At 64.7% G+C, this 27,303-nt stretch overlaps 9 protein-coding genes across 9 annotated transcripts; 3 read left to right on the forward strand and 6 right to left on the reverse strand.

Moving 5' to 3' along the window:
- Positions 1–65: 65 nt before the first annotated feature.
- VTJ83DRAFT_2208 (uncharacterized protein) lies at positions 66–2,336 on the reverse strand (the record flags this gene model as incomplete). Its single annotated transcript, XM_071008453.1, has 5 exons — positions 66–655; positions 738–1,251; positions 1,356–1,618; positions 1,701–2,009; positions 2,282–2,336. The coding sequence occupies 5 exons, from the start codon at positions 2,334–2,336 to the stop codon at positions 66–68; spliced, it is 1,731 nt and encodes a 576-aa protein (XP_070868748.1).
- A 3,031-nt stretch (positions 2,337–5,367) lies between these two features.
- VTJ83DRAFT_2209 (uncharacterized protein) lies at positions 5,368–8,312 on the forward strand (the record flags this gene model as incomplete). The annotated part of the gene is made up of 5 exons (XM_071008454.1): positions 5,368–6,242; positions 6,318–6,640; positions 6,718–6,953; positions 7,019–8,003; positions 8,203–8,312. The coding sequence occupies 5 exons, from the start codon at positions 5,368–5,370 to the stop codon at positions 8,310–8,312; spliced, it is 2,529 nt and encodes an 842-aa protein (XP_070868749.1).
- Positions 8,313–9,124: 812 nt separating this feature from the next.
- VTJ83DRAFT_2210 (uncharacterized protein) lies at positions 9,125–12,201 on the reverse strand (the record flags this gene model as incomplete). Its single annotated transcript, XM_071008456.1, has 2 exons — positions 9,125–10,687; positions 10,744–12,201. The coding sequence occupies 2 exons, from the start codon at positions 12,199–12,201 to the stop codon at positions 9,125–9,127; spliced, it is 3,021 nt and encodes a 1,006-aa protein (XP_070868750.1).
- A 1,448-nt stretch (positions 12,202–13,649) lies between these two features.
- Positions 13,650–14,355, forward strand: VTJ83DRAFT_2211 (uncharacterized protein; the record flags this gene model as incomplete). The annotated part of the gene is made up of 2 exons (XM_071008457.1): positions 13,650–13,830; positions 14,003–14,355. The coding sequence occupies 2 exons, from the start codon at positions 13,650–13,652 to the stop codon at positions 14,353–14,355; spliced, it is 534 nt and encodes a 177-aa protein (XP_070868751.1).
- Positions 14,356–14,668: 313 nt separating this feature from the next.
- VTJ83DRAFT_2212 (uncharacterized protein) lies at positions 14,669–16,141 on the reverse strand (the record flags this gene model as incomplete). The annotated part of the gene is made up of 3 exons (XM_071008458.1): positions 14,669–15,798; positions 15,892–16,037; positions 16,113–16,141. 3 exons carry the CDS (start codon positions 16,139–16,141, stop codon positions 14,669–14,671), a joined length of 1,305 nt encoding a protein of 434 aa, XP_070868752.1.
- Positions 16,142–18,927: 2,786 nt separating this feature from the next.
- Positions 18,928–21,411, forward strand: VTJ83DRAFT_2213 (uncharacterized protein; the record flags this gene model as incomplete). The annotated part of the gene is made up of 1 exon (XM_071008459.1): positions 18,928–21,411. One exon carries the CDS (start codon positions 18,928–18,930, stop codon positions 21,409–21,411), a length of 2,484 nt encoding a protein of 827 aa, XP_070868753.1.
- Positions 21,412–21,820: 409 nt separating this feature from the next.
- Positions 21,821–22,722, reverse strand: VTJ83DRAFT_2214 (uncharacterized protein; the record flags this gene model as incomplete). Its single annotated transcript, XM_071008460.1, has 2 exons — positions 21,821–22,625; positions 22,703–22,722. 2 exons carry the CDS (start codon positions 22,720–22,722, stop codon positions 21,821–21,823), a joined length of 825 nt encoding a protein of 274 aa, XP_070868754.1.
- Positions 22,723–23,519: 797 nt separating this feature from the next.
- Positions 23,520–24,517, reverse strand: VTJ83DRAFT_2215 (uncharacterized protein; the record flags this gene model as incomplete). Its single annotated transcript, XM_071008461.1, has 2 exons — positions 23,520–24,242; positions 24,320–24,517. The coding sequence occupies 2 exons, from the start codon at positions 24,515–24,517 to the stop codon at positions 23,520–23,522; spliced, it is 921 nt and encodes a 306-aa protein (XP_070868755.1).
- Positions 24,518–25,156: 639 nt separating this feature from the next.
- Positions 25,157–26,734, reverse strand: VTJ83DRAFT_2216 (uncharacterized protein; the record flags this gene model as incomplete). Its single annotated transcript, XM_071008462.1, has 1 exon — positions 25,157–26,734. One exon carries the CDS (start codon positions 26,732–26,734, stop codon positions 25,157–25,159), a length of 1,578 nt encoding a protein of 525 aa, XP_070868756.1.
- Between the last annotated feature and the right edge of the window lie 569 nt (positions 26,735–27,303).

Consider the following 27,303-nt stretch of genomic DNA (forward strand, 5'->3'; position numbering starts at 1 on the left):
ATTTTTTGTTTTTAGCATTTCCGCTTCCTCTTTCCCGGCTCTGGACTTTGACACCTCTTCTTTATTCAACCCCGACTCATCGTCCCATAGCTTCCGTTCGCCGCGGTTTTCTTCCTCCTCCTTCGCTCCTCGTCCACGTCCGACCCGGATTCCGACGCCTCATTCACGGCTTCCAGCACGGTCACATCGTCGTCATCATCATCACCCGCCTCCCCTTGCTCCCGCCGCAGCAAGCTCTCCGTCTCTCCCCCCTCCGCCTCCTCCTCCTCCACCGCCGCCTCGTTTTGTTGGGCAAACCCCTTCCCCTCTACCATCCAAAACGGCACCGCCGCCCCGGCGGCCGCGATGAGCCCCAGCATGAACCACGGGGCCACGGAGTAACCGTGCCTCACGCCCCAGCTGAAGACGGCCCCGGCGGCGGCGGGGCCGGCGGCGCGGCCGAGGGCGCTGAAGGTGGTGGCGAAGCCGTTGAGGGTTCCCAGGATGCGAAGCGAGGAGGCGCTGTTGGTGAGCAGGATGGTGACGCAGGGGAAGCCGATGATGACGGCGAAGCCCTTGACGAGCATGATGGAGAGGAACAAGACGTAGCGGAGGGTGGCGGACTGGACGAGGGCGGTGTAGGGGGTGAGGAAGTAGACCAGGGGGAAGAGGAGGGCTGAGGTTGGTGGGATTGGGCGTTAGCAGAGGGTTTGCAAATGCTTTGCAAAGGCCAAAACAAGGAGAGAGGAGCGGCTTACAGCCTACGCGGTAGCATTTCAGGACGCCGAAGCGGGCGCACAGGACGGGGAAGAGAAGGAACTGGATCACGCCGCAGGCGATGCCGTAGATGGTGTAGATGGTTCCGATCTTGTCGGAGCTGAGGCCGAAGCCGCCGGTGAACCAAAAGGGGAGGCGGGTGTTGGTCTCGTCCGGGACGACGACGGGGTAGTTGAGGAAGACGGGGAGCACCTGGTCGTAGGCGACCGAGTGCAGGGCCAGAATGGTGTACGAGACAAGGCCGATGGAGGTTTGGCGGGTGAAGATGTCCCCGTACCGAGCCTTCTCCGCCTCCTTGGGGACGGCGGCGGCCGCGAGGTTGTCGGAACTGGAGCCGGCGGAGGGCTGGGCGAGCAAGGGCGCCGAGGCCTCGGCGTCGACGAAGGACATCCTCCTCCCCGTGGAGCGCTTTGACGAACGCTTGAAGGGACGTGTAAGCTTCTCACCCAGCACGAGGCCCCAGTCGCGTTGGTGGCGCTTGGCGTGCAGCGTTTCCTGTTAGGGGAGGGGGGGGGGGGGGGGTTTCATGTTAGCACCAGGTGGTGGACTTTCCGCAGCATGGCGCGGCGCGGCGCGGCGGGACGGATGGCGTCACGAACCTTGAGGAACAGCAGTCCGGTGGTAAAGGAGATGAAGAAGATGACGCAAGCCATCAGGTTGGGCAGGGCAAAGGGGTACCGCTTGAAAAACTCCATGTGGCCAAAGAGGTTGGGATACTGGTCGGCGGGGCGGGCGAAGAAGCCGCCAAAGGCCGGGCCAAAGACGGAACCTATGCTCCAGACGAGCGGCATGATGGAGAAAGCCCTCGGCTGGAGGGACCTTTCGGGTACCATCTCGGCGACCATGGTCCGGATGATGCCGACTGCGGGTGGGTGCTACGTCAGCTGGCAACCTCAATGACGAGCACGAGAGACGAGAGGCGGGCAGGAAAGGGCAGGACATACCATTTCCGTTGCCGCCGCCCATGATGGCACGGATGATGATGGCCATGGGCAGGCTGGTGGCGATGCCCCAGAGGAGGAAGCAGGCGGCGGTGTTGGCGAGGCCGAGGAGCAGGATGGGCTTTCGGCCGAAGCGGTCCGAGGCCTTGCCCCAGCCGACGGCGGTGATGCTCTGGGCGACGGAGAAGATGGCGCCGGTGAAGCCGGCCCAGCGAGCGATTTCGGTCTTTTCAACGCCAAAGCTGGCGATCATTTCGGGGAGATAGGGGAAGACCGAGGTAAGCGCCAAGGGCTCAGCAAAGCGAGCGATGCCTGAGGGTCGTGGGGAGCCATGTTAGTCAGACGGTATATGAGAAATGCACAAAGGGCGATGGCTAGGGGGGTTGTAGTCGTGGGGAAAGCCTTGATTCGGCGGTGCTTTCGTTGTCGTTGTTGTTGTTATTGTTGTTGTTTTTTTTTTTTTTTTTTTTTGGGGGGGGGGGGGGGGTCGTGAAAACAAGGGGGTTGCGGGCAGACCTCGGCTCAAGTCCACCAGCTCAGTGGCACATGTACCCGGATCGAACCAGAGCGGTTGTGTTGCTTACCAAGGATGGCCAGCTGCTGGACGGGCAGCTTAGGCCCTTGGTGATTACTGGTCATGATGATGATGCGTTGTAGTTTTGTTCTGGGGGAGTAATTATACGAAGAATGTACAGGGCACCCGCTGAATCTAAAGAAGACAAAAGTTCCCGATCCCCCGATGTATTAGGTAGGTAGGTAGGTAGGTAGGTAGGTAGGTAGGTAGGTAGGTACGAAGTAGGTTCCTGGATTACTTATACTGGAGCTCCTCTGAGATCGACAAGTTCAGCAAGTCAGGATCCCCTCCAAGGTACTGTGTAAGTACGTAGTACAAGCTTCAGTGAGACGGGCGGTACCCCAGGGGTTCGGAGTAAAGATCAGGTAGGGTGAGTCAAAGAGAGAGAGAGAGAGAGAAGAAAAAAAAAAACAAGACCAGACACCCAGCGCAGAAGTGGCAATCCCGGTTGGTTATGGAGCACGCCCTGTACGTACAAGGAGTCATTGTCATTAAAAAGGGAAAAAGGCTGACAAAGCAAGGGTCCCGTCTGCAGAGAACGACGTGCAAAGACAACCGCAATAGCCGACGATCGAAGAAGCGTCACCCAAGCCAAAGTGGGGCCGGTGCAGGTTCGGGACCCGGCTGGTGGAAAAGCCAGGGACGACTTGGTTGGCCGAGACGGACGCTAGTTGGTTCGCCGTTCCCATGCGTTTGTCGGATACGGGGCCGGCCCCGGCCGTTGGGGTCTGTTGACGGTTTGCTGCGACCCCCGCCCCTTGTGGGAGCCCTGGAGGCTGCATGCCACCAGGATGCGGGTCCAGCGTCGGATACTACATAATAGTACATACATAGGTGGTCGCCTTCCGCACAGTGCTGTAAGTAGTGGTGTAAGTATACTATATACTAGGCGATCTCGGCAAAATAAAAAAATCGAGAGGCGTTCCATCGGGAACAGGAGGGAGAGCCCCTTACGGTGTAGGTACGTACCACAGTACGTCCCTCTTACACCATTCCGGCTTCCTGGATTTCCCTCTCAGGCCTGAACCATGGCAGATCTCTTCCGTCTTCATGGCCACCTCAATGTTCCACCACAAGGACCCGGGCGATCCAGATCGCCGGTCAGGTCGCGTGGACGGACGTATCAAACACCATGCGCGCCATCATGTTTCACAACCGATCCGGTTCTGAAGAGCCGCTGAACACCCGATGCGCATGGCGGCCGAAGGTATCTGTCATGAAGGACCAGCCGATACCGTTACTACCGCAGAACTCTACGAGTCCGGGTGATGGCTGGCGGGAGCCAAAGCCCGCCGCGGCTTGCTTAAGTAGTGAGCTCGGTCTCCCGAGCACCCGTCAGCCTCTCTCGCCGGCGACCTGACCATCCAGGCAGACAGCAGACAGGCTTCACGTCCAAGATGAGAGCCCGGACACGACGCAATGATTCCTCCTCGCCTCGGGCTGGCTTCTCTCCGCCGAGCCTCTCCCTATCAGGACGTACTTCCCACCGAACTAGAACCGCCCCGACGCGAGGCATGTGGGGGTGCCGCCTCACGCTCCGCTTGTGGTTCCGCTTCTACAAGCTGCGGAGAAAAGAGCCGAGGGAGGACGTGCTGCGACAGCAGCAGCTACCAGCACAGCAGGACGAGCGTGCCTCCTGGCCATGTACCTGGGGCACAGTCCTAGCATCCGCCGGCGGCAAGGCAGCACGGCACAGCACAGCACAGCATAGCATTGCACACAGTACTATAGACGTAGTCTTGTGCTTCTTTGGCGCATCCGATGGATGCGATCCCGAGGACGGAGGGATCGGCGGGCTTGTCTTGGGCACAGGCAAGCCTTCTCGGTGCTCTCGGGGACGTGCAGGGTTGACGCGAGTGCCTGCGTATACCACATAGCTACTCGGTACATACCTGCATGCTGCATGCGCGCCGGTGTGACGCGGGTTCCCCCATCCACCTGTCCAATGTCGCATTCCTGTCACAGGACCCGGGTCTCGGTGTGCTGCTGCTGCACCACCCACCCGGATCGTCAGCGGGGTGCGAAGGCTTGCGCTCCGGGATCGGATGGGAGACGGAGAAAAAGACTGGGTAATACTGTGTAGATGCTAGCTTCTACAAGTACAAGCAGGTTCCTTTCTCGGATCGGGGCGTGATACTCTCTCTCTCCCCCTCCCAACGCCGTTGCGATGGCGCCGCCTCGGAGAGGAAGAGGAAGGGACGGACAGCAAGGAATAAGACAGGGCAAAACGCCGATATCTCCGTGGTTGGATTGCTGTTCTTTATCTTGCCATGCGCTCGCGATCCGCGTTCCCGATCCAGGCGATGGCAGAAGTTGGAGCCTTCATTGCGTGACGCAGCACCCGGCCGAGCGATGCTCCCGTGCGTGCAGCTGCAGGCTCAACGAGACGTTGGTGAATGCAACCTCGGGGTCCAGCCGTCGTTGCGCGTCGAGTCCCACGCTTGAAACTAGTTGACTACTGAGTAACTACCTATAGTACACAGTAAAGCCAGGACCCGGGCCGAGAGTGGCTCGGCTCCAGGCCTCTTCCGCCTGTCGCTGAACAGAAAGCTAGTTACACAGTCCGCTACTGGTTCACTCGTAGAGTGGGCACTGTCTACTATACTATACATACACCGACAGTGTGTTTGGACAGTCCGTGCTTGCGGGGCGGGGGGTGGAGCTACGCAGTATGGTACGGAATGGTGGGTCCCCAGCTTCCCGAAGAATGTGATGTGGAGCCGGTGCTTGCATGATGCAATGGACCGGTGGGCCGTGTCTTGAACCGTCCTGTAACTCACCGATAATACCACATCCAACTCATCCACACCCTAGACGACGACAACGAACAACGACAACATCGACGTTTTGAAATTTCCCCCAAGAGGGCTGTCTTGCGTGTGCATGTGTGGGGTACACTCGCCGATGACCCTGACCCCTCCTCCTCGCTTTTGTCGCTGAGCTTTGATCATCTCATGGGCGCCTAATCAGCAGCTCGGGCTTTTCGTTGCATGCATGCCATGCGGATGAGCTGCAGGCCGTTGTCATTTGCATCGGACTCGGGTGACGAGACGTCAACCTGAGGCTCGGGAATTGAGCCATCCAGCAAAAGCCAACATGAGCACAAATCCACATCCCTCCTCCGTGCCCGAGGAGCACACCCCGCTTCTCGGACGACCCCAGCTCCCCCAACCCCCTTGGCCCCGCGGCCTGCGATCTCTCATCACACGCGCCCTCGGGCTGGCCGTGATCCTCGCTCTCCTGGCCCTCATCATCGTTCCAGACGCCTTCTTCCCCTGCCCGCGGCGCCGACTCGGCTACCGCGAGCTGCGGCGCATCCTCCTTGACACGCCGTCCAGCGAGCGCCTCGAGGAATGGTCCCGATACTACACGGCCGGGCCCCATCTCGCCGGCAAGAACTACTCCCAGGTTGTCTGGACAAAGGACAAATGGGAAGAATTCGGCATCCGGTCCACCGTGGCCTCCTATGACGTCTACCTCAACTACCCCGTCGATCACCGACTGGCCCTCTTGCGGCGGTCCAAGGGCGCCAAAGACGCCGACCATGCCGCGGCCTGGAAGGTCACCTTCGAAGCCCCCCTGACCGAGGACGTCCTCGACGACGACCCGACCACCTCCCTGCCCGACCGCGTCCCGATCTTCCACGGCTACTCGGCCTCGGGCAACGTCACCGGCCCCGTCGTCTACGTCAACTACGGCACCTATCTGGACTTTGAGGACCTCGTCAGGGCCAACGTCTCCCTCGCCGGCAAGATCGCCATTGCCCGCTACGGCGGCATCTTCCGCGGCCTCAAGGTCAAGCGCGCGCAGGAGCTCGGAATGATCGGCGTCCTCCTCTACAGCGACCCCGGAGACGACGGCGACGTCACCGAGGAGAAGGGAAAGAAGCCGTACCCCGACGGGCCTGCCCGCCACCCGAGCAGCGTGCAGCGCGGCAGCGTCCAGTTCCTCAGCTTCGCCCCGGGAGATCCGTAAGCCATGCGCCCGCTTTGGAGAGAGAGAGAGAGAAAGAGAGGAGCGGGCGGCTCTCGCTAACGTCCCGACAGCACCACCCCGGGATATCCGTCCAAGCCGGGCGTGCCCCGCCAGCCCGTGCACGCCGCCATCCCGAGCATTCCCTCCCTCCCCATCTCGTACCGTGACGCCCTGCCCATCCTCCACGCCCTCAACGGCCACGGCCCCAAGTCCTCCGATTTTGGTCCTTGGTGGACCCGGAAGCAGGGGCTGGAGTACAAGGGCGTTCGCTACAACATCGGCCCGACCCCCGACGACGTCGTGGTGAACCTGTACAACCGGCAGGAGTACGTGACCACGCCCATCTGGAACGTCATCGGGGTCATCAACGGGACCATCCCGGACGAGGTCGTCAGTAAGTGGCAGGAGCCTGCCAACCCTCTCCCCCAGGTGCTGAGCGTTGGCGCGGCGTGCTCACAAAAACATGGGCAGTCATCGGCAACCATCGCGATGCCTGGGTCGCGGGAGGCGCCGCCGACCCCAACAGCGGCTCGGCCGTCCTGAACGAGCTGGTTCGTTCCTTCGGCGAGGCCGTCCGCCGCGGCTGGAAGCCTCTCCGCACCATCGTGTTCGCAAGCTGGGACGGCGAGGAGTACGGCCTGGTGGGCTCGACCGAGTGGGTTGAGGAGTACCTCCCTTGGCTCAAGGCGACCAACGTCGCCTATCTCGTAAGCGCCTTGTCGCATTGCCTTGTGCCTCTTTTTTTTCTCCGCACGCTAACCCCTCCTCTCAGAACACCGACGTCTCGGCTCGTGGCTCGTTCCTCCGCGTCTCGGCCGCCCCGCTGCTCGAGCACGCCATCTACGCCGCCACGTCGGCCGTGCCCTCGCCCAACCAGACCGTGCCCGGGCAGACGGTCCGCGACGTCTGGCACGGCCGGATCACCACCATGGGCAGCGGCAGCGATTTCACCGCGTTCCAGGACCATGCCGGCGTGCCGTCGGTCGACATCGGCTTCGACGTCGGGCCCGGGGCGCCCGTCTACCACTATCACAGCAACTACGACAGCTTCCACTGGATGAGCGAGCTCGCCGACCCGGGGTTTCTCTACCATCGCGCCCTGGCCCAGGTCTTGGGCCTTTTGGCCGCCCATCTCGTCGACCGCCCCGTTATTCCGTTCCGCGCGCTGGACTACGCGAAGGGCCTGGATCGGTACATCAAGCAGGTGGAAGACCACCTCGACCAGGCTCTGTCTCCGAGCGCAGAAGCCGCGTCCCTGAAGAAGCCGATCGAAGAGGAGGAGGAAGATGACGATGACATCTACTTCGCCCTACGCACACGCGCCTCCACCAGCTCCAACCTCACCGCCGCCGCCGCCGCCGCCGCCGCCGCCACCTCCTCCTCGGCGCACTCCCCCGACACCTTCCGTGCCTCCCTCGTGCGTTTGCGCAAAGCCCTCGAGCACTTTACCCACCGCGTCGACCATCTGGACCGTCGCGCCGACCATCTGGCTCGGCACCTTCCTGGCGGCGGCGACGATGATGACGACGACGACGACGACGACGACGACGACGACGACGACGATACCCCCTGGTGGCGGCGCGGCTGGTGGAAGCGGTGGCCCCCCCATCGTTTCTGGCAGCTGCGCGAGCTGAGGCACGTGAACGCGCGCTACAAGCTGCTCGAGCGCGACTTTTTGTACGAGGAGGGCTTGGACGGGAGGACGTGGTTCAAACACGTCGTGTTTGCACCCGGGCTGTGGACCGGGTATTCCGGTGGTAAGCTTTTTCTTTCTCTCTCTCTGCCTCTCTCTCTCTGCCTCTCCTCCTCCGCCACCCCGCCTTGTTCCCTTCTTTGCTCCGAGCGGGTTCTCTTTGCTCGGAAACAAAACGGGCGGGCTGCGGACCTGCCGGGGCGAGCCAAGGGCGCCGTGCCTACCTCGCAGAGCGGCGCTGACCGACGTGTTTGTTCCCCCAGCCGTCTTCCCCGGCCTGGTGGAGAGCATCGACAGCAAGGACTGGGCGAACGCCGAGCGGTGGGCGGGCATTATCGAGAGCCGGATCAGGAACGCCGCCGGTCGTTTGTGATTCCGGTATGATTAGACGTGCCCCGTGGATGGATAGGTCAGGTACCTCCCTTTGGAACGGTTTGGGCTGCGCGTTTTGCACGTGGCAAGCGATGGGGGTGGAATGTTGGTTTGTAGGGACCTGCCCACCGCTGCTGTACTACTACTCTGCTGCACTCCTTGATATACTAGTAGGTGTCGTTGGGGTTGGTTATACGTACATGATGTGGAGCCTTGGCTTCATTTGCTGCAACACCACCACCGCCGCCACCACCGCCACCACCTCGATTGCACTCGGACGGGAACGAACGCCTTGTGTGTGTGTGTGTGTGTGTTCCAACCGGCTCGGTTGCATTGACTTGACTGTCTAACTGTTGGTGCCTAAAACCAGGGCACCTGTCACATAGCTAATCATGTACCAAAGCTACTGGGCAGCGGAGAGAGATGAAAACCGAGAGAAAGAAAAGGGGGAAAAATGCAACCAAGACAAGAAAGGAGCGAGAGTGGTTCAAGATGGCCCCCCGCCCGCCCGCCCTCGTGTCCATCATCGGCGTCGTCTTCTACTAGATGATCATCCCTTCATATCTCATCAATCTCGTTCTTTTTTTTTTTTTCTTTTTTTTCCTTTCTCGTTGGTTTCTCCCCTTGAGCAGATAACCCACCCCGTCCATGGCTGAAAAGAGAGAGAGAAAGAAAAAAAAAATCAAGCCTGCCGCCCACCGACCCTTCATCATCATCAGCATCATCATTCTCTTTCGTAACCCACCTGTTCTGTCGCATCCGTTCCCTTCTCTTGTCGGAAAGAAAGGGATCGATCGGATAACAGGCTTTCACCTACTCAAGGTCCTTGGGCTGAGGCAACCTCAACCCCTTCTTGCCCCAAACCACCACCGTCCTCTCCTTGCCCCTCCACGAATACTTGATCCACAGCAGCTTGTCGCTCGACGGCCTGCTCGGCGCCGGGTCCCAGAACCCGAGGATCCGTTCCTTGCGAAGGCCCGCGGGGATGACGAGCCTGCCGCCCTTGACGCTTTTGCCCTTGCCCGCTTGCTGCTGCTGCTGCTGCTGCTGCTGCAACCGCTTCTGCTGTTTCTTCTTCTTCCGGGCCTGCTTCTTCTCGTCGTCGTCGTCGTCGTCGTCATCGTCATCATCCGAGGAAGAGGAGGAGGAGTCCGACTCTTCCGAAGACGAGTCGTCCGAGTTGACCTCCCAGCCGGCATCCCCGGCGGCCTCTAGAGTGTTGTCGTCGTCGTCGTCGTCGTCGTTGTCCTTGACCAAAGCGGCGACGGCGATGGTGACGTCGGCCACCTCGTCGGGCTGCGCGCCCCTGGCGCCGTACTTGGCGGCCAGCACCACCAGGCCGCCGCGCTTGCGGCGGGCCTCGTTGGCCTCGAGCACGCGGGTGGCGAGCACGGCCGTGAGCGTGTCGGCCTCGGTCTGGCTCTGGCTGACCAGCGCCGAGGTCAGGGGCTCGCTGGCCTTCTTGGCCTTGGCGGCGGCCAGGCGGGCCTTGCGCTGCTGGAGGCTGCGGCGCTGCACCCAGATGCGGTACGCCGTGAGGAGGGTGAAGGGGAGGAGGGTCAGCCAGAACTGGACCTTGGAGGCGTTGCGGGCGCCGAGGCCGAGCTCGCCGAGGAGGCTCGAGGGGAACAGGGAAGGGAGCAGCCTGGCGCCGCGGTTGGCCGTGCTGAAGAGCAGCAAGGGGAGCGTGAAGCGGCGGCCGAGGCGGGACCAGTAGAGGGAGAGGTGGAGGTTGGTGGCGCTGAGCGAAAGCTCGAGGCCGGCCTTGGAGAAGCGGCCGACGCGCTTGAGGGCGCGGACGGCGAGGCGGAGGTCGTTCCGGGCGGTGGTGATGAGCTCGGCCTCGGCGCGGAACCCCGTGCTGGGAGGCGGAGGGGGCTTGGGCGCCCCGCTGACGACGCTGCGGGGGTCGTCGTCGGCGGCGGCGGCGGCGGCGGCGGCGGCCGACCAGGACGTGAAGAAATCGCGGCCCCATCGAAAGAAGGCGGCGGGGTTGCCCCGCGCCACGCCCGCCGACAAGGTCAGGCTCCCGTCCCTGCCACCGTCCACGTCCCAGTCCATGGCCGCCAGCCCCCTCTCCTCGGGCCTCGTCAGCGCCTCTCCGGGCCCCGCGCGGACGCCCAGGTCCCTCCTCCCCAGGACGTAGCCCACCTCGAGCGTGGGCGCGTTGCGAAGCACGTTGTCCACGATGGACGAGAGCGCGCCCGAGATGCGCGAGAAGCCCGACAGCGCGCGGCACTCGCGCGGCAGGCGGAACAAGGACCAGTCGCCAGCGTCGGCGAGGACGAAGGCGGTCCCGGGGCCTGTGCGGCGATGCATGGCCAGGCCGAGCTGAGGCAGGGCGTCGGGGGCGGGGGCGCCGCGGCGGGTGAGGCGCTGGCGGCCGAGAGCTCGACGTGCAGGGGCTCGGGCCCGCAGCCGGGGAGCCGGACGGAGTGGCCGAGCCTGGTGGTGACGGCGGGCTGGGGGAGGAGCTCGAGCTCCTGCTCGACGACCAGGTCGGGGAGGGCGCCGGGCTTGCGGGACCCGGGGCGCCACGAGACCTCCTGGTGTATGTTGGCAGCGAGGAACGGCACGACGCGCGAGGCGAGGTGGTCCTCCATGCGGCGCGGGGCGTTGATGGAGGGCCCGGGGAGCTGGTGGGGGCCGGGGCCGCGCGGCGCGAGCTTCGAGGGCTCGCCGAGGAGGCCGTGAGCGGCCGCCGCGACCGTGACGGTCGGGGCGGGGACGTAGAGCGGGGATCTCTTGCTGCGGCGGGGCTTGCCCTCCTCGGCGAAGAAGTCGCGGACGGCCTTGGCGGCGGGCTCGAGAGGCGGGCGGAGGGCCGGGACGATGGAGGTCGTGGACACGCCCAGGGAAACGTCGGCGAGCGGCGCGCCGCTGGCGGGGGCGGGCGCTTTCTGCCGAAGCCGGCGCTGGGCGGGCTGGGGAGCGAGCAGCGGGGTGATGAAGGGGGCGGCGTCGACGCGGAAGACGAGATCGGTGTTGGCTCGGGTCTCGGGGTGCGTCAAAAGAAGGTACTGCTTGTGCAGGCGGGACTCGTGCGTGTTCCTGGGGCCGCCGTCGAGCTCGGCGTCGTCGCCGTCGGCGTCCGAGTCCTGGTCGTCGGCCATGGCAAGGTCGTAGGCCAGCTTCCTCGCCGGGTCGGTCAGGGTCTCGTAGGCGGCCTGGGTCTGCCCCAGGTAGAAGGCCGCGGGGCCCTGCAAGGAGGGCGGCTGGTGGTCGACGGCGAGGGCGTCGTAGAGACGGCGGGCGGCGGTGCGGACCTGGCCGGACGAGAGGTCGTGGCGCTTGGGTAGGCACAGCAGCTCGTAGTAATCCCTGGCCACGGGGCCGAGGGGGGCGTGCGAATCGTCTCCGTCGTCGTCATCGTCGTGGTGGGGCGCGGGAACGGGGTCCTCCTTGGTTTCGACGGTGGTAGCGGGCGTCGGGATGGGAGCAGGGACGGAAGCAGGAGCCGGAGCCGGAGCCGGAGCCGGAGCCGGAGCCGGAGCTGGAGCGGGAGCCGGGGCCGGAGCTTGGGACGCTGAAGGGCCGCGGTCCTGGTACACCGAGGGGGCGCGCTCTTGATAGGTGGAGGGGGCGCGCTCGTGGTACGACGAGGCGTCGTCAAAGTCAAACTCCTTGCGGGTCACGGCGAAGTGGTCGCGCAGGGAGAAACGCGACTCGACGGAGCGAGGGCGGTGGGACGAGGGCTCGGTCCTGTGCTGGGTGCGCGAGGAGCGGATGGACTGGGCGTCGTCGGCTTGGCGGGAGCGCCTGGACGAGGAGGCTTCATGGCCGTGGCGGGAGGAGCGGATCGAGAGGGCGTCGTTGTCTCTGTCTCGGTCCCTATCTCTGTCCCGGTCTCTGTCGCGTTGGGATCGGCGTGAGGATCGATGCGATGACATGGCGGTTCAGGAGCTCAGAGCATGAGGCGGACGACGCGATTCATGCCTTTACGGAACAGGACAAGAGAAAGCCAGAGGTGACAAGTGAAAACGAAGCATGACCGTCGCGGAAAACGTCCGGAGTTTGGGGGCCGGGGGGTGGGAGGAGGTTGGTTCGATGTAACGCTGGGGCGTTGGGACGTTCTGGGGTTAGAAGGGTGGAACGGGGAGGGAGGGGAGGGGGGGCTGGAGGCCTGTGGAACTGCGGAAATGGAGGCGGTCTGGGGAGGGAGGGGGAGGAGGCTGGCGTGCATCCATCGTACAGAAGCACCGTAACTAGTTGCCTTTTTTGTTTTTTTTTTTTTTTTCATGTGAAACACCGAGGCTCTGCTGGCTGCTGGCTGCTGGCTGCTGGCTGCAGCAGGCGGATCGTCGGCTGTTGTTGGCTGCTTGGCTCGGGGGCCGGGTGGTTGACCGGGTAGCCTGGTGGTCCGGTGAGTAAGTAGACGGTGCAACAAAGCCATGCACATCCGACATCCGACGTCAGGTTGGGAGAAGAAAATGGCATCAACGACGGGGAATTGGACAATCAGAAAAGGCATGTATGTCACTTGGGGGACGGGAGGTTGAGATGCGATACTCGTGTATGTTGAGATGCAACGGGTAGGTATATAGGTACCTATGCATTGAGATGAACCACTGCCCGAGATGCTGTGTAGGTATGAAGAGATGAAGAAGAAGCATTGCATGCATGCATTCAGGATTCAGGCCATGTTGTATGTTGTACGCAGTATGCCTGGACGTGGGACGTGGGGGGGGGGGGGGGGGGGGAAGGGAAAGAAATGGAGGGGAAGGAAACGAAAAAATGGAGGGGGAGGGGGAGGGGGAGGGGAACATCGCGTTACGGTAACGAACAGGCAAGTTCCATATCGTTCAGGGTTCGTTACAGGCATCCATTCCAGGCTGACCACTGCCACAGGTTGCCATCCTGCCTTCCATGTGCAGCAACGTACTAACTAGTTACTGAGTGAGTAGTGGCTCCAGCACAGTGTCCGTTGTTGTTTTTGGTGCACTGTCTCCGCCTCCGTCCCGGGGGAGCTGTCAAGCTCAGAGGAAGCCATGCCAAGCATCAAATTGCACCACCATCCAACCAACATCCACGGCCCCATCTTGGTTTCGGTGCCATCCATGCGCTTCTCTCGTCCACACCACGCACCCTCTCTCTCCGGATACCCAGCACAATCGCAACCGCATCCCCTCGCGTCTCTCTCACGGTCCGCCAATTCGTGATTCGGCGTCTTCCCTCGACGAGCTCAATCCCCGCCCCACGCCACCCCGCCGAAGCCAACGTGCCGAGCAGCCCATCATCCGATAGACCCGCCGACAGAGCGACGAGGAGCACGCCGAGCCGACAGCAAGGCCAAGGAGAGGCGGACAGACAGAGCATCTTTCTGCTTTTGCCATCCACCATGGCGACGGCCACACAAGGAGCCGCCAATGGCAGCGGCGCCGGAGGACCCGAGCCGACCACACCCGCCGGGCTCGCCATGCCATCACGCAACCCGTTGCCGCTGTCGGCGTCGCAGGAGGCACAGGTCCGGGATATCTATTACGCTCGGGTACGGAATAAGTGCAGGGAAGAGATCAAAGGTGCGTCTTTTTTTTTTTTTTTCCCTTCCCCTCCCACCCTTCATCCATCCTTCCATCCCGGAGGTTGAAGAGAGGGACCCGGTTCACATCCGCCAACCCAGCAGAGCCAAAAGTAAAGAAACAAAAAAAAAAAAAAAAAAAAAAAAAACTAACATTGCATCCCCCGATCCAGCCTTTGCCGACTGCGCCAAGCTCCACACATTTACCGCCTCCTTTGCCTGCCGCGAGCCCCTCCACGTCATGAACAGCTGCATGAAGGCCCACGCGACGCAGGCCGAGCAGGACGCCGCCCGGGAGGAGTGGTTTGCGAAGCGCGCCGAGCGGGCCCGCGAGAGGCAGCGCAAGGCCCTGCGCAAGGCCGAGCAGGAGGCGTTCCTGCGCGAGTGGTGGGGGCTGCCCGAGAAGGACCGCGAGCAGGCGAGGCGCGAGATGGAGAAGCTGACAAGGGGCGAGAGGGTGGCGGGCGTGAGGAGGAGGCCGGCGGGGATAGAAGCCCACGGGCAAGGGACGGACGAGGGGAGGTGACGACGGGGATGCGTGAAGGGAGGAGGGGGCTTGGCCGGGTCCGGAGCGGAAGGCTCCTTTGTACAGTACGAAAAGAAACAATGATGGGTACTAATGTGTCGTGCATGGAAAACGCAATGGATGCTCTGGGTGGAGGAACCGGGGGCTCTTGGGTGAGCGATGCAAGCCGGAATCGGCGGGCGCATACGAAAACGAAGGTGCTCTCTTTGTATACTACTTTGCTATACCTACCTACCTACCTACCGACCTACCTGCCTGCCTACCTGCCTGCCTGCCTACCTATCCAAGGTACATACCTACGTACCGAACGTACCTAGATACCGTAGCTCCCCAGGGCCTCCTCTTCGTACCGGGTCCTCGTGATCTGGTCCCTCACCTCCTCCGCCACCTTCTCGGCAACGCCCCACGACAGCTCATACCCCCTCCCTCCCATCCCGTACGCATGCACCACGAACCCCAGCCCAAGGATCCCTTCTCTCTCGATCCGCGGACCCTCCAGCCTCAGCGGCCTCCGCCCCACGATGTCCCGCAGCACGGTCAGCCCCTCGTGCTCGGCGGCGCCGCGGTCCGCGTCGAGATGCAGCTTGTGGACATTGCCCAGCAGCTGCTCCCTCGTCCATCGACACGGCTCGGGATCCCAGTCGCGCACCCCAAAGGTCCCGCCGACGACGGTGCCCCCGTCGAACCCGCGCGGGATGACAAACAGCCGGCTGTCGCCGCCCACGTGCCGCGTCACCGTGGCGGGCTCGCGCGCGCTTCCGCCCGGGGCGACGGCAGAGGCCGGGGATCGGACGCGCGCGACGTCCTCGGCCACGAGGACGGTCTGGCCGCGCGCGACGGTCACGGCCGGGTCGCGGACCAGGCCGGCGCCGCTGGCGTCGACGACGACCGCCCGGGGGGCGGCCGGCCAGCGCCCGCCGGGGAGCGGCAGCGCAAAGGCCTCCTCCAGGTCGGCCAGGGCGCGGCGCACGAGCCGGCCCCCCGCCAGCACGAACCGCCGCAGGAGGAAGCAGAGGTAGACCGTCGGGTGGACGCACCACGTCGGGTACGCGAAGCCGAAGGCGACGTTTGGGTCGGCGCCGGCCGGCGGGTCCCCCGGCGCGGCGAGCACCTCGAAGGCGGACGCGAGGGGCGGGCGGCCGTCGTGCGTGCGGATCGGGGCCGGCAGGCTGTCGAGGAACTCGTCGGCCTGCCGCGCTTCCTCGTCGGTGCCGCCGCCGCCGCCGCCGCCGCCGCGGTCCCGGGCCTCGCTCCTCGCCTTGATGGCCAGGTACTCGGGCCCGGGCTTTTCAAAGTATTCGATGCCCTTGAGAAAGGTGATGCCCGCGGCGTGCGGGTGGGAGGCGTACAGCTCGGCCATGCGCTTCCAGGTGCGCACGGCGAGGAAATGGTCGCGGCGGAGGTGGGCGGGGCGCGAGGGGTGGAACGGGACCCAGCGGTTGTCTTTGGGGAAGCCTTGTTAGCTACGCTGCTGTCGCGCGGACGGGCGGCGGGCGGCGGGCGCCTTGGCGGGCCCCGTGGGTTCCTTTCACGCACGAGCTCCGGCCCACGGGGACGCGTAGTTGATCTTGTCCGCGGGATCCATGGTCTCGAAAGGACCGGGAAAGTCGCGGGCGACAATGGTGACGAGGCACCCCGTCCCTTGCAGCTGCAGGGCGCAGCTGAGGCCGATGACCCCGGCGCTGGGAGGCGCGCGGCGGCGTTAGCGATTCCGCGATGGAGAGCGACGGTCGAGCAAGGGAGCGACCACGTCTTACCCGACGACGACCACGTGCGGTTGAGACATTGGAAGAGGGTCCGCGAGCAACTTTAGCGGGAGGGAGGGAGGCTTGAAGGGGGGGGGGGGGAGGTTTCAACCGACAGAGGTTCCCTCCAACAGGCCTCAAGGCTGTTGGTAGTATGGGAAATGCGGGGTTGATAAGAGGGCGAGTCTCATTGACGCCGCACTCGTGCGCAAGCATTCGTTGAGCACTAGCCGCTCGCAAACCCTGCCTGGTCCTGTTTCCGCGGCTTCATGCTCCACGCCGCCGTCTCTGCAGCATGCCACAGCGTGCTGTTGGAGCCCAGCTAGACCCGGACCTCGGCCGGAGCCACATCTCCGCTCGGCCCCACACATTCACCGGCGCCCGGCACCGAGAGTGGAGCTTGGGCTTGACCCCACCGTCTCCGTCTCCGTCTCCGTCTCCGTCTCCGTCTCCGTCCCCGCGGCGGAATCCGAGCCAGCCGTCACGGACGGCCCAGTCCTTCGGAGGCCCCAATGTACGCAGTACTTTGTTCCCTGGCATTCACACCGACGGAGATGGAATGCTGGGAAAAAGCGGCAGCCCAGTGCGGAACGGACTCGTCGATCAGGGCAGGGCCGTCCAAAGCGCCCAGCAGGGAGGATGGCGAATACCGAACGTTTCTTGCGGCATGGGGCAGGTCTTGATCCTCCTCTCTGCTGCTCTCGTGGGACCCGGGATGAACACCAGCGACCGCCAACCGGAAAGCCTGCCCTCTTGCGGCACCCCGCCGGGCCAGCCAAGGTAATAATAAACCCTCTGAACGGCACCGTCGAGCAAAGGAACGACAAGCTGGTCGTTGGTTTCGTCCGTCCCCGCCACCGCCGCCCAGGCCGAGCTAGCGAGCGCCACCCTCGCGGCTACGGCGGGTGCGGAGAGCCGGACGAGGGCTGACGGCGCGCTTGGGGCGTGACTCTGGCGTCTGCAAGGAACCCGTTCTACTGCGTACTGCGTACAGCAGCGCGGGAATTTCTACTATAGGCGAACGAGGCACCCCCCCCCCCCTCCCCCCCCAACGGGACGAGGCCGCAAGGCGCAGGCATGTGCGCTCTGAACAGTGTGCATCATGAACAGCAAGTATGTGCAGCCAGCCGGAAAGCTCGCTGATGAACAAGACCGTCACGTAGCAAGATTGGATGTCGCACATGAGAACAACACCCAACGAACCGGATGAACCCTGGGTCATGCCGGATGCGAGTGGAAATGCCGGACGGCCGTGCTCATGCGACAGCGGTCGGGTTCGCCAGTCGCCGAGGCGCCATGGCGGCCCTGATGATGGAAGCAAGGTTACACTCGTCGAGATGACGGGCGGGCCGAGGTTGCAGCGCCGTTGTTTGACACGGCAACGTACAGAAAGAGAGCAGGGTGGTTTGACGTCGGCTCGCCGCGATGCGCTTCGCGGCCGATGATGGGACGCAACGTCTCGCGGCTACGCAGAGCGACTGCGCGTCCATGCTGCCCAACGTCCTGGGGGCCCCCGAGCCCCTGCCGATCCCCCCCCCCCTCCCGGCGAGGACAAAGTCTTAGACATTCATAAAGTCGCCCTCTCCACCCGGCTTGTCAGCCAAAGAAGCCACCGAGACGGAGCCAAAGCCGAACTGGACGCTGGACCATGGACCATGGACCGGACCCAGACCGGCTGCCGGCTGGGCTGCGGGAACGAAAGGGGGAACAACAGAGGCCGGGCGACCGACGCAGAGCTCGTCGCTGGCCGGCGTCTATCTGCAGGGTGATGGCGCCCTTGATTGGGGCCAAGAGCCAGTAGCATGTCTATTTTAAGCGCCCACCACCGCCGAGCCAGCGGGTCTGCCGGCCGCGTCGGCCCAATCACGGCCGAGCGCCTCTGCTGCGAAGGGCGTCTTGCTGTGCCCGCTCGGCGCTTAACCCGCCCCCCTCCTCCTCCCCGAATCTCACTCCAGCCGGCACACAACGGCCTTTCATGGCGCACTGCACGAGCCTGGGAAAACGTCTGCTCGCGGTCGTGATAGGTCGGCTGTCGCGACGGGGGGGTGACGAGGGCGACGGGGGACCCCGTTCCTTGCCCCGCTGGCGTCGACGTTGTAAGCGCACGGCTGTCGAGTGGCTGTCGAACCTGGCGTCGTTCTCGCGTTCCGCGGGGGGGAGGGGAGGGGGCCTTCAGATACCCGCTTGCTTCCCGCTTCTAGACGTGTGCACAGAGAGAAGGGATGCATGCGGTATGCAGACAGGGGGGGGCGGGGGGCGGCCATGGATGGTGATGTGGTGGTGGTGGTAGCGGTGGTAGTGGTAGGTGTGGGTGGGTGGTGGTGGTGGTGGTGGTGGTGGTGGTGGTGGTGGTGGGTGTGGTCACCCTGACTGATCAACCATCCTTCTTCTTCCTTTTGCTAGCGCAGCGGATGAATAAAACGAATTTGGCTCCCGTGCTTGTCCGGTTCCCTTTCCTGTAGATGCGATCTCTTGCATCGCTGCTGATACCCTTTTTTGTTTTTCTTCCGTGCGTCGCCGTGTCGTCGTCGTGGGTGTCGTGGTTGTCGACGACTAACACCCTACTCGACGAAAACCGACCTCCTCCCTTGGCCCCCCCCCCCCTTTCTCCATCCCCCAAGAACCTCCTTTTGAGCCACTTCAAACCATCATGGTTCGGTAGCAGGACCACCGAGACAGGTTGCAATTGGATCCGCCTTGCCCCTCGGCTCAGGCCCTACCACCTCGCCGGCAGAAGCAGGAACGAGAAGAACCAAGACGAAAACATAGCAAAAGGATAGAAGAGGTCTGTCATCGATCGGCCTTTGGCGAGCAGGCCTCCTTCGAGATGGCCTCACCCGCCCCGGGAGGCTTCTCCCTCTTCCCGAACCCCAGCAACGCCCCTCGCCCGCCGTCACGATCCCGATCTCAGAGCCGGCCTCGCGCCGCCACCCCGCAGGAGGGAGGAGGCCTGGTGGGACGCTCCGACGAGAGCTCCCCGCGCAGAACGAGGCGAAGGGGTTCGTCGGCCACGAGAGAGAGCAGCAGGCCAAGGACCGCGTCCACCAACCCGTGGCAGCATGCCCTCGACGCAAAGAGGCGCCAGGCGGCCGCCGAGAACGCCCTCGCCGGCTCGTCCTCGGCCGCGGCGACAGCGGCAATAGCATCAACATCAGCAACGCCGGCACCAACGCCGGCGCCAGCGCCGGCGCCAGCCACCGCCGAGGATCCCGCGGCCGAGACCGCCTATGCCCACCCCGCGGCCGAGGCGCCGCAGCGGTGCGGGACGGCCTTCTCCGAGGCCCAGACCCTCGTGCAGGAGCCGGCGAACCTGAGATCGCGGAGCTCCCTCGTCGCGTCCCCGATCGCCGAGACGTCTTCCTCGCCATCGCCCTCGCACGCCGCCCCGGAACCCGTGGCCATCCGCTCCATCTTCCCCCGCTACAACCCGGACCTCCCGCTGTCGCAGCAGCCGTACTACCCGACCCAGGCCACCCCGGCCAACATCCCGCAATCCGTCATCAGCCGCCCGCTCTACGCCCCGCGGCCCGAAACCCCCACCTCGCCCCAGCCCCGGCTAGGCAGCCCCTACGGCGTCGCCCGCTCGGCGGCCGTCGTGGCCTCGCCGACGGAATCGACCACCACCCTCGCCAGCCCGCCCCGGGTCGCCGTCGCCGCGGCCGCCGCGGCCGCCGCGGCCGCCGCCGCCACCCCGGTCGCATCGCCGACGGCGCGCTGGCCCGCCTTCGCCGCCCCGAGGCGAGAGCCCGGCCCGGCCCCGCCCTTCAGCACGACCGAGGACCTTCGCACGCTGTGGAAGGTGACCAACGGGTGGCGGGCGACGGCCTCCGAAGGACGCGTGTACTGCCTGCGCCTGGCGGCCTCGACGGACCCGCCGCCGTCGTACACGCTCTCCTCGGCCTCGGGCCAGCCGTTTTACTGCCTCCGCGTGGAGCCCACGTCATCGTCGGCGCTGGTGACGCTGTCGAGGTACGACCCGAACAAGAGCTTCAAGCCTGCGTCGTCGTCGTCGTCGTCGTCTTCTTCTTCTTCCTCGTCGCCGTCGTCGTCCTCGTCCTCGTCGGCGGCGGCGAGCGCCGCCGGGGCCGTGAGGAGCATGGCCAGCAGCCTCATCGGCTCCCGCGGGAACCTCAGCCCCGGCGGCAACGACGGCGCCTCGTCCCCCTCGCCTCGCGTCTCCTCCTCCTCCAGCCTCGTCGCCGGCCCTCCGCCGACCGCCGCGCACACCCCCGCCACCACCGCCCCCAAGTACCAAAAGCACTGGCAGGAGGTCCTCGCCGCCAAGCTCTCCCCGACCGGCCTCGCCACCAGCACCGCCGCCGCCAGCACCGCCGCCGCCGCCGCCGCCGCCCGCGCCGCGCCCGACGTCGAAACGGCCTCGCTGTCGGAGCTCGACGTGTCCGAGGGCCTCCTCGCGCACCTCTGGCCGCACGCGGCCGCCCGCCTGGCGGCCGCGCACCCGCACGACCCGACGACGCTCGCGCTCGCGCGGCAGGAGTGCGCGCGGCTCGTCTGGGACGCCGACGCCGGCGCCTACTTTGTCGCGCACCCGGCGCTGGCCATGCCCTTCCGCGTCGCCGTCGAGCGCTTCCCGGCCTACTCGCGGTCCGAGTACGCGCTCGAGCACATCGAGTCGGCGGCGCCCCTGGCGCGCCTCGTCCGCGAGGGCCACGGCGCCGGGTGGGTCGAGGTCGACACGGGCGTCGCCGGCCGCGCCGAGGCCGTGTTCCTCGTCGACGTGGCCGTCGCGGCCCTGACCGTCGTGGCGCACCTGGATGCCGCCTCGGGCGGGGGGGCGCACGGCGGCGGCGGCGGCGGCCTCGGCGGCGTCCCCGCCGGGCCGGGTGGTCATCATCATCATCACCATCATCATCATCATTCGGGGAGCGCCGCCGCGGCGTTGGTGACCGAGGTGTTTGAGCCGCCGCCGGTGGTGTACGGCGGGCCCAACGGCAGCGTGCACTCCGGGAGGAGCAGCCGGGCGAGCCGGCGGCGGGAGGAAAAGGAGAGGAAGCGGGAGAGGAGGAGGCAGCAGCGGCAGCACGAGAGGGCCGGCGGCGGCGGCGGCGGCGGCGGCGGCGCTGCGAAGCGCGCGATGGAGCAGTTCGAGATCGACATCGAGAGCCAGGCGAGCGACCTCAAGGCCATGGCCCGGGAAAAGAAGGAGCAGCTGCCCGGCCTGCTGAGGTTTCTGGTGGGCGTGGTGACGTGCTTGTTCAAGTGCTTCATCTGGTGCGCCACGATTGCCTTCAAGGCGCTGTTTGGCATCTTGAGCGGGCTGGCAAAGTGCTGCGGGCTGGGGAAGCTGTAGACGGACGGCTTGCGATTCTGGTCATGATGGCGATGCCGACGAAGACGACGACGACGATGATGATGAGAGGGTGTTGGTAGGGGAGGGTATTTCCGTATCTATGAGAGGGATGGGAGGCAACCTTCGGGCTTGGATACTTTTGGGTTTTCTTTTTTTTTTTTTTTCTTCTCGGGAGGGCCGGTGGGATGATATCTCAAACAGGGCGCGGCGGTCTATGGGCTCTCATGGGAGGCGGCGGAATACCGCGGTGGAACACGTGTGCTCATAATCAGATTCTGGCGTTGGTTGGGTATTGCATTCATCGCCCTCTCCAGAGCAGCTCTGACCCTCGGCGGGCTCTGGACGGCAGCAAAGGCGTTAGGAAACTCGAAATAACAAACAAGCACGCAAACAACAGCCGCCTTGCCGGCTACCTCTTTCTCTCCTTCACCTTGATCCTCCTCCCCGACTTGGTGATGCCTCCTGATGTTGCCGTCTTGGCCATCTTTGCCTTTTGCAGCTCCAGCTCGTGCTCGGCATCGCTCAGCGTTTTGAGCTTCTTCCGCGCCGCCTTGAGCTTGCGCTCGAGCTTCTCGAGGTTCCGTGCTTTTCGCTCCTCCTCGGCATATTTCTCGTCATCGTCGTCCTCGTCCATGTCCATCCCGTCGCCGCGTTCGGCGTGCTCCTCCTCCTCCTCTTGCTTCTTGAGCGCCTGCTCCCTCTCCTCCGCCCCGTCGAAAAAGACAATCTTTTTCGGTTTCGGGGGCTGCGCCTTGCCCGAGGCCCCCTTGCCATCGTAATCAAAATCGTCGTCGTCGTCGTCGTCGTCGTCGTCCTGGCCCAGCTCCGTCCCGCCCGCCAGCACCCACCGCTCCTCCAGCTCCTTGACCTCGCGAGCCGCCACGTTGCGCATGGTCCGCACGTACCCCAGATCCTGGGTCTTGAGCAGGCGGACGGTGTCGACGTCCATGGCGCGGTTGCCGCGGTCGGCGTCGACGGTGCCGGTGAAGGACTTGCCGCGGGTCGCGGCGGACCCGGGCCCCTTGCGCGAGAGCATGCCAAAGTAGAACTCGTCTTCATTTCGGTCGGCGGCTTTCTGGCGCAGGGATTTGAGGACGGCTTGCTTCTTGGCGTAGTCGCGCGCGCGCTTCTGGTAGTCCTTTTTCTTCTCGAGCAGGCCGAGGCGCTGCCGCTCGAGCGGCTGGGCGCGCTCGCGGTGGGCGCGGCGTTGGATGCTGGAGAGCAAACCCGTTAGCCATGGATGGATACATCCCTTGAGAGCATGGGTGTCATGGGTGTCATTTTGGCTCACCTGTTTCGTAATGACGACATTGTGTGTGTGTGGTGTGTGTGTAAAGGTTGAATGGGTGGAGGAAGAGGTTCCGTGAAGGAGCCTTGGATGCCGTCTTGGAACTGCCGGACCCAAGATTTTGACCGCCCGCGGGCGATAAGATAAGGCCCGTTGGGCGTGCGAGCACGGCACCGCACACGGTAATCAAGTCCTCGCTGGGTCTGGAATGAGCGAAATAAAAGCCGCTGTTTTGGAAGGGGCTCGTACATACGGCCATACCCACAAGAAAGCACGGGATCCCGTCCGCTCTCCCCTAGTTAAGCTTGTGAGGGCCCGAGTAGTAGTTGGGTCGGTGACGACCAGCGAATGCCGGGTGCTGTATGTTTTTTTTGGTTTGGCTTTTTTTCTTATCGGCGATTGATGCAGCGCATGTAGTAAGAATGCGGTGTAGGAATACGGGGCGCATTTCGTCATGCAACACAGGCAGCTTTCCCTCGTACAACGTCTATAGTAGATGGCCTTCTGATGGTGCATGTCATGGTCTTGTCATCTCACCACAGAGCTAAGGTGTGCCTTGGTTCCTCGGCCTGCATCCTCGCCCAGGCCACCCTCGCCGCCCTTGATCTGCATAGCATGATGGCCAATGTCCCAGGCACGCCGCGATGGACGGGTATTACTTTTTGCATATGGTTCTGCCGTGGCCTTGAGTGGCTTTGCGTCCCTACCGACCTCTTCGTTTCTGTGACCTTGAACGACATCGCCGGTCGCGTTCGTTGAGCAGCCCGACCCAGGGCCTCGTCTTCCTTCCTTTCCCCTCCTCCCCCAAGACCTCGCTCGCTCAATCGCTCTCGTCCGCCGCCTCATCCTCCCGCTCGTCCTGCCGAAACACCACCTTCTCGCACAGCTGCAGGCACTTGCGCACGGGCAAGCCGATCACGTTGTCCACGCACCCCTCGACGCTCTCCACGAGCAGCAGCCCGCCGACGCCCTGGATCGCGTACCCGCCGGCCTTGTCCGCCCCTTCGCGCGTTTTGACGTACGCCTCGAGGACGTCGTCGGGCAGGCCGTCGTCCGCCTCGGCGAAGACGACCTTGGTCGCCTCGACGTGGGCCTCGAGGACGTAGCCCGGGTGCGCGGCGTCGGCCCGCGGCGCGAGCGCGCACACGCCCGTCAGCACGCGGTGGTGGCGCGTGTCGCGCAGCAGCCGGAGCATGCGCACGTGGTCGGCCTCGGAGCGGGGCTTCTCGAGGATGCGGCCGTCGCGCGTCGCGATGACGGTGTCGGCGGCGATGACGAGGGCGGGGTCTTGGAGCTGGCGTTGGCGGGTGGCTTCGTCGTTGGCGGCGGCGGCGGCGGCGGCGGGGTGGGAGGGGTCTTGTTGTTGGGTTGGGGTGGACGAGGAGGTCAGAGAGAGCTCGTTTTGCCGTGCCAGGGCGGCTTCGTACACGGCGAGGCACTTGCGGCGGGCGGTGGCGACGACGTATTCTTCGGGCGTGTGCTTTCGCTTGTCGAGGTCTTCGGGGGCGGCCGAGGGCCAAACTTCGATATTGGGGAGGCCGAGCTGCGGAACGGCGGTGCACGTCGTTAGCAAGACGTGGTACGCGGTGACACATGCATCACGTCGCAGAGGGCGCCAACCTGGCTCAGCAGGGCCTTGCGTCTTGGCGAGGCGCTGGCGAGGATGACGCGCTTGGAGCGAAGGTATTCGAGAATGGGCAGCTCGAGAGGGAAAGGACCCCTCCTGATCGGGGCGCTCTGGCGGAGAGGAAGGCCGGCGGCCCGGGCGGCGGCGATGTAGTCCGGCGGGGTTTCGGTGGGAGGATCGGTGTTCTCCATGGTGGTTTCGTCGATGTTTATTATTACCGTGGATGGCCGTGTGTATATGATTTTGACCGCCGCACGGTCGAAATTGGAAAGTCGAAGGTCAAAGGTTGAGTGTGAGTTGGTGAGGTTTGGAGTTGGAGAAGATTCCAAGACGATGTAGGTACCTACTGTAGGTAGGTAGGTAGGTACCCGATCTGAGAATTGGCATTGGAGCTCCGGGAGGTCAGGAACCAAAAAAAGACAAGCGGGGCACCCCACCCGTTCCCCAAGCCAGCCAGCCAAAGCCGTTGACGCCCCAAGTAACTAACTACGTCATGGAGGCGGGCAGCTCCAAGGGGGGGAGGGGGGGGGGGGGCGGGGGCAGGGGGTTCTTGGTGGCACAGAGGGGCCCGGCATTTGTGCCCCGCCGCGTCAGGAACCTGCACCATTTCTTACTTACGACTTTTTACCGTGGGTAAGTACAGCAATACCTTACTGGAGACATGCATCTTTGCATCCGTGATACATGCTCGCGTCACTCACCACGCTGTCAACCAACGACACGGGCAAAGGGTGCCTGCCGCCACCATGCAACATGATGCAAGATACACATGGTACAATATCGTACATAGTACAAACGCGACTACAATCACATAACGTCATGGCTTCCCCTCACCGGTACGCCGCGACCAGCTCAAGCATGTAGTCACGCAGCGCCTCGGGCGTCATGTCCATGCGCTTCAGCCGCTTGAGCTCTTCGTCGCCGTCGCCCGGGCGGGCCAGCGCCGTCGCGTTGACCCCGACGGTGCCGTTCTCGACGTCGCGCGGCCCCACGACGGCGATCAGCCCGTACCCCTTGGTCGTGGCCTCGCGCACCTTGAGCGCCACGCTGCGGTCGCTGTCGTCCAGGTCCACGGCGAGACCCGTCGGGGACGCCGCCGCGGCGCCCTCGTCGGAGCCCGGCGACGAGGCCGCCGTCGGGCCCACGCCGAGGAGCAAGTCGCGCGTGCGCCTGGCCCAGGCGACGACGGGCTCGGTGCTGTTGACCGTGATCACCATGGCCTGGCGCGGGTTGAGCCAGAAGGGCCAGCGGCCGTTGTAGTGCTCGATGAGCAGGGCCATGAGGCGCTCGGCGGAGCCCAGGACGGCGCGGTGGATGAGCACGGGGCGGACGGGCCCGTACTGGGCGAGGAGGTCCGGGTCGGCGGTGGTTTCGCCGCGGCGCTCGAGCTCGGGCGCCGGCGCCGTGTACTCGAGGTCGAAGCGGCGCGGCAGCTGAAAGTCGAGCTGGACGGTGGCCGTCTGGTGCTCCTTGCCGTCCGAGTCGCGCAGGATCACGTCGATCTTGGGGCCGTAGAAGGCGCCGTCGCCCTCGCTGACGGTGTAGGGGCGGCCGCTCGCGGCGAGGGCCTCGCGGAGGGCGTTCTCGGCCTGGTCCCAGTCCTCGGGCGAGCCGAGGTACTGCTCCGGGCGCGTGGACAGGACCAGCCGGTAGGGGCCGAGGCCGAGCACGCGGTACGCGAGGCGCACAAAGTCGAGGGTGCGGGCGATCTCGTCGCGGATCTGCGACGGGCGGCAAAAGATGTGGCCGTCGTCCTGGTGGAAGCGGCGCACGCGCGTCAGGCCGCTCAGGGCGCCCGAGATCTCGTTGCGGTGCAGCGGGCTGAAGTCGGCGTAGCGGATGGGCAGGTCGCGGTAGCTGCGGGTCTGCGACGCGAAGATGAGGCAGTGGCCCGGGCAGTTCATGGGCTTGAGCCCGTACTCGGCCTCCTCGCTGCCGCCGTCGGGGTCCTCGACGGGATCCGCGCGCGCGGGCGACGTGCTGGTGACGGTGTACATGTCCTCGGCGTAGTTTTCGAGGTGGCCGGACCGGGCCCAGAGGGCCTTCTTGTAGATGGTGGGCGTGATGACCTCCTGGAAGCCGTAGCGCACGTACTGCTTGCGGAGGAAGTCGACGAGGCGGTTGAAGATGCGGGCGCCGTGGGGGAGGAAGATGGGGGACCCGGGGCTGTAGGCCGACGTCATGAAGAGACCCTGCTGCACCCCGAGGGCCCGGTGGTCCGGCGCCGGCGGCTTGGCGGCCGAGGACGCATCCGCGGCGGATGTCGGCTCGCACGACGAACAGAAGCGCGACTGAAGCGGGCGACGAGAAGATGCCGCCGTCGGCGCAGCCCGGAGGATGCTGGCCCTCCTCAAGGGCCCTGCCGGGAGGCGCGACGCCCCTCGTCGTAGCCCGCGCAGGAGGGGCATCCTGCCACAGCCGCTGCCGGAGGAGTTGTGGTGGAGGCTGACGGAGGGTTTCCGGGAGGGGGGTGGGTGGTGTCGGGCGGGCGTTTTCCTGCCTGCCGATCCCGATGGTTGGCAGCCATGGAGCGGTGGGCTTTGAGAAAATCCATCGATCGATTCGAAGAGCCCGCGGTCCCGCTCCCCTGCCGGGCGTTGGCGCGGGGCGCACCGCTTGGCTCGAAACACGCCCGGGATCCCTGTCGCTCGCCCCGCCTGGCGGCCCCACTCCCACGAGGCCATGCCTGCGTAGCATCGGGGGTTGCATGGAACGGACGGGCAGTGGATCATGGCGAGCGATGGGAACTAATACGCCATAGGGACGGGAGCAGCGGCGGCGAGGCACAGACCGGCGACAGCCCTGAGGTGCGGGGGAGGGGAAGAGGGGGAAGATGGGCCTATGAAACCCCTCCGGGGCTCGACGACCAAGCATCCATCCCATCCATCCCGGCTGTCCAACCCACCTGGAACCCAAGGGAGCTCAGGGCAGCTCACGGCAGCTCAGGGCAGCTCAGGGCAACCCCTCAGGTCCCGTC

Source organism: Remersonia thermophila, chromosome 2 (genome assembly GCF_042764415.1).
Source record: "Remersonia thermophila strain ATCC 22073 chromosome 2, whole genome shotgun sequence".
In the NCBI taxonomy this organism is placed as follows: domain Eukaryota; kingdom Fungi; phylum Ascomycota; class Sordariomycetes; order Sordariales; family Chaetomiaceae; genus Remersonia; species Remersonia thermophila.